The 4,733-nt window shown below is 40.1% G+C and overlaps 1 protein-coding gene across 1 annotated transcript; it reads left to right on the plus strand.

Moving 5' to 3' along the window:
* The first annotated feature begins 3,214 nt into the window (after positions 1 to 3,214).
* LOC125316862 (short stature homeobox protein 2-like) lies at positions 3,215 to 4,723 on the plus strand. Its single transcript, XM_048286225.1, has 2 exons — positions 3,215 to 3,715; positions 4,381 to 4,723. Exons 1-2 carry the CDS (start codon positions 3,693 to 3,695, stop codon positions 4,721 to 4,723), a joined length of 366 nt encoding a protein of 121 aa, XP_048142182.1. The 5' UTR covers positions 3,215 to 3,692.
* The last annotated feature ends 10 nt before the right edge of the window (positions 4,724 to 4,733 follow it).

Genomic DNA, 4,733 nt, shown 5'->3' on the forward strand with positions numbered 1-4,733 from the left:
AAGGAAAACAAGATCAGTGAAAAGGAATCTTATAAAGGGGTATTGCAGAAACTGGAAGTAAACACTTGGGAAAAAAAACCCCAGCATGTTGGGGTCCCTCCCCTGCCGTGTAGCCCTGGGAGAGGGGCCCTGAGGGCACAGACACGGGGCTTCTCTGCCCCTGCTCAGCCTCGTTCCCATTGGTTGGTTTGTGTTCCCTGCGCGGGCAGAAGGACCCTTGGTCCCGTGACTGGAACAGTTCCTCAGCAGAGCTCCGGCCATGCGGCTGGAGAAATAAACATCTCTGAAACAGCTATCAAGAATCTGTCTGTCCATTATATATTTCCTTTCCACGGGACTCCTGGTTTGATATATGCGTGTTGCAGGATCCCCACTGCAACACCAGCATATGATAGTTTTCATAGAAAAAGTTGAGAAATGATCTAGTAGTAGGAACTAAATTTCTGCAAAAACTAAAATGTTTCGTGATTCACCAGGAAACCCTAATGGAAGGATCCTAGTCTAAACTGCTAGGACAAAACAATAATACCTACAAAAATATTTTCAGTTGACCATTTTACCTACAGTTATGTGGCAAATAAAATATGCTCAGGACAAATTACAGATTCCAGATGGTACCTTTTTAGATGTAAGAATCCTGAAAGGTACTTTGTAAGCTGTCCGGGAAAACTGCAGCATTATGAGCTGACATATATACGTCAGTTTTGTAACTTGTCCTAGCTACCAGAATAATGAAATTATTGCTTACTGGAGTTGAAACACATCCACCAAAGATCAGACTGGAAAAATAATTACGAGTTTTCTCAGCACCAAAAGACAATTTTCTGTGGCTCAATTAAAGGCAGTTTAAGAGAGAATCTGTTAGAGAAGCAGAAAACATCACTGTGTACATAGGTAGGGGGCTAAGAACAATCTAGACCATTGATGTGAAAATGTCCAGATAACGAAGCATGCAGTGAACAGTTAAATTTACATAACCTGCAGTTTGAAAATTCTTTTTTTTCTCTCCATTGTTCATGATGCACTCCATTGTACAAGATGCACTTGTTAGAGGATGATTAGAGTCAAGAAAGGTGTCTTATGCACACTAGGAGAAATTTGTGAAATGAGTTTGACTTAGCATCTTCCTTCAGAATAAATGGAAGAAGGACAATGAGCTGTTTTACAGAATAAAGTCAGTAAGACAGTAGGAGTCATATCTGCTGACAAAGAAAAGTGGAGCTAAGTGATCAAAGAGATTTCAATAGCAGCTGAATGGGACATCACAGAGCTGTGGATCTGAAATAGAAGCAGCAACTGAAATATTCAGTATTCAGAAAATATCCAGGGGTAACATTAGAAACAATCATGGGAAGCCATAGAGCAAAGCCAGGAAGCATTGGGGATTTGGAAGCTCGGAGGGAGATTACTGGAGCTATGTGGAAGGTGGGAACATTGTGGGGAATTTGGAAGCTGTGGGTGGCCAAAATCATGAAAAAAATGCTAAGTTATTGAGTGATGGGAAAAACTCTAGGGATTTTATGACAAAACTTAATGCTTTCTCAGTAGGATTATTCATTTAACAACTTTTTATGTTTTTATACATGCAGGATAGAACATGCTTTGGAAGAACCAGATCAGCACTTGAAAACAATAGAATCACAGGTCTCAAAATGCAGAGATAATAGGTTTGGACAGATGTGACTGTAATGCTGTCAGCTGCTGCTATTCCATATCAAGGCCTCTAATATTTGCTGTTTATTCTTCAAGCCAAAGCCTGTGGAGACAAGTGATTAGAAGCAAATATTAGCTGCTTTTTTGGTTTTTAAGGGAGATTCTGAGAAAATCTTGAAATTATGACAAAAAAGTACACTAACAGTTAAAAATACACACAACAAAAATAGCCTGCAACTGTTTATCTAAATCTCAGATTTTTCACGATCAACTGTTTCAAGACCAGAGCCATTATTTGCTAACATTTGGCAACTAAATGATGTAACTGAGGGCAGAAATTGGTCAATGGACTCTTGCAAATTATGACAGTAAAAGGAAGGAATTGAATAGCTTGATATTCAGATTGTATTTCCAGAGATCCAACAGAGATTTTGTCAGTTCTTTTAAAAGTCTGGGGTTTTTTTTTCCCCCAACAGATATTCTCCCATAATGATATTTTGTAATTAGAAGGGAAAAAAATGAACAAACAAAAAACCCTCACCAGTCGGCATTGGGATACAAAAACTACAAAAGCCCTGAGTTACTTTGACTTTTTTCAGGGTGTAACAATTTTTAGTATGGGAACTGTAAGGAGAATCATAAAGTGAGCTGTGTGCTAAGATTTGCAAAACTGCAGTGCAAAGAGATCAAGATGGGTGAAGATTTTTCAGTTTCATGTAAATCGGAGTCTCTCCAATTTCTGCTTCTGATATTTATAAGTCTCTTATTTTTGCTTTTCTCTCATACCTTTGCTGGAAGTGCTTCCTGTTGCAGGAGCTGATTTACATATGCTTTCTCATATGTATATCATTTTCCAGCTGACTCATAGTTGTTTCAGTCTTTGTTCTGGCTAAACTGACCAATACTTAGTGACAGCTAGTTACCGGCAAACAGCATTTTCTTTTTCTTTGCTGATTATTACAGCCTACATCAGGCAAGACTATTTCTAACCACAATGTGATGATAAAAGGAAGAAAGCAATTTCCTGTTGAGAGTTGAGAGCAATTTTCTGCTGTTAGGCAGGTTCTTCCCTTATTGTTCTCATTTAACCAAAAGAGAAAGAGTGGGTTTTTAAAATTTTCTTTAGAAAAGTACAAAGCTACAAGTGGGAATGGCACTAACTTGAATTCTGGTCTGCTATTTTAGTCTATGACAACCAAAGGAAAGACAATCACATTTAGCATGTCAATCACCATTATTTCTTTTGCATGACAACCTCCATGACTAGTTTTAATTACTGCAGTTTCTATATTGTAGCTACACTAATTAGCAGTTGGGCACAAAAGTCTTAATGGGCTGAAATGTCTGGATATCCTGCTAAGCCAGCAAATAAAGGAATATATAATAATTATGAGGACAAGAGGTTTAACTGGATGAATTAGGGAAAAAAGAGTGGGTCAAGACAATCACCAATTTCATTGTAAGGTTCAGTACTGCCAAACATATACTAAAAAAACTATTGGCAGTCCAAGTTGTTTTCTTGTCTTTTTTTCTGGTCCTGCAGACCATTTCAAAAGCTCTGGTGTTATTGAGAGGACAGGGAAGTATGGTTTTCCTTTATTATGATATTTTGAACTTAAATTGCCCTTTTTTGTCTAGCAATGCTTTTAGTTCTGATAAACCTGAGGTAATAGCAAATTTTCTTTATCACAGATTGAAACCTGCAGTCTTAACGGCAGCTGCGATGTCTTGTCACAGAGTCTAAAGATTTTAGACTAATCAATACTGAAAATCACAACAAAATCAAGACAGTGGGCAAAATTTGGAATTGCAAGTAACTCAGAATAAAATGTATCCTACAGAATTAGTCTTTGAAGAAGATGTATGAACTGGAAGAATCACAAGTTTGACTTTGAGGTTCTTTATGAGCCAATGGTGCTGACAGTTAAACACATTGCTTTTTCATTGTGTAAAGAGAAAATACAAAGAGGGCAAGTGGGTGAGTGGGCCAAAACCAAGTCTTTGTATGCTGAGGTATTGGCAATGTATCAAATACTGGAATGGATTCTGGAGTTATGCTGTGGTAAGTCACAACACTTATTTTTCCCATTCTTGTCCATAAGCTGTACTCCCTATTTAAATTCCCTCTGATTAACTGATGAGATACCTAGGAAGAAATGTCTATAATTTGTGCAAGCATCTGGACTGCCGAAGAACAGGAATGACAGCAACCCAATCTTGGATTGATTTTTTTTTTTTTTTTTTTTTTTTTTTTTTTTTTTTTTTTTTTTTTTATGAAGTTCCTTACTGGAATTCAGGTTCAGTTGAAAAATTTACTATGCAACAACGGGATTTATTTAGTCATGAATTATCTTATGGCTAGAACATTAACAACCATGTGTTCAAGACTCTGCTTCTTGAAGCAAAAGCTTGCTTAAGGCAGGAAAATTGAGGTGGTTCTGAAGTTATTTGTCCAATGCAATCTATTTATTTGCATGCATACAAGTTAAAACAGCTCTATCTGAAAGCTAAGACTTTTTTGTCTTTGTCAGTTCTCAGAAAGCACTTTGCTCATGAGCCTATTTCTAAGCAACAATCGACAAAACCATGCTGATGGAAAATGAGTAGTGTTTATAGAGAATCGGTCGCGGGTTATTTAAGGACAGCTCTAGTAAGTAAAACTAGTTAGATACCTATCTAACTCCACATACACCTAGCTACAGCTGTATTCGGCAATTGCTTTTTTAGGTGCCGGTGTCACCTGAACCACACATCCCATAGGCAGCCGAGGATGCCTGTGAGGATTTTCCGTTCGTGCCTCTCTCCAAGCGCAGAGCTTTGCCCGCCTGAGGTACGGCCCGGCCGAGCGCTGGAAGAGCCACGGACTGCACCGGGCTCGGGACGGGGAGAAGGGGAAGGCGGCGGCGGAGGAGGCGGCGGCGGAGGAGGCGGTGGCAGCCACCCCCCCGACCGCCACCCCGTGGCCGCGAAGGGCTGCGGGCCATACCTGTGCCCCGCGGCGCCCCGGCTCGCCCCGCCCCGGTCCCTCCCGCTCCTGGCGGCGGGGCGGGCCCGCAGCGCCGCTATTTGACCCCGCACCG

Source organism: Corvus hawaiiensis, chromosome 2 (genome assembly GCF_020740725.1).
Source record: "Corvus hawaiiensis isolate bCorHaw1 chromosome 2, bCorHaw1.pri.cur, whole genome shotgun sequence".
Classification (NCBI taxonomy): Eukaryota; Metazoa; Chordata; class Aves; order Passeriformes; family Corvidae; genus Corvus; species Corvus hawaiiensis.

Bases quoted from the DNA above. Each gene is read 5' to 3' on its own strand.
- LOC125316862 (XM_048286225.1), top strand. From the start codon at position 3,693: ATGGATTCTGGAGTTATGCTGTG. The intron at 3,716-4,380 runs GTAAGTCACAAC...TTGCTTTTTTAG, and splicing joins GATTCTGGAGTTATGCTGTG to GTGCCGGTGTCACCTGAACC.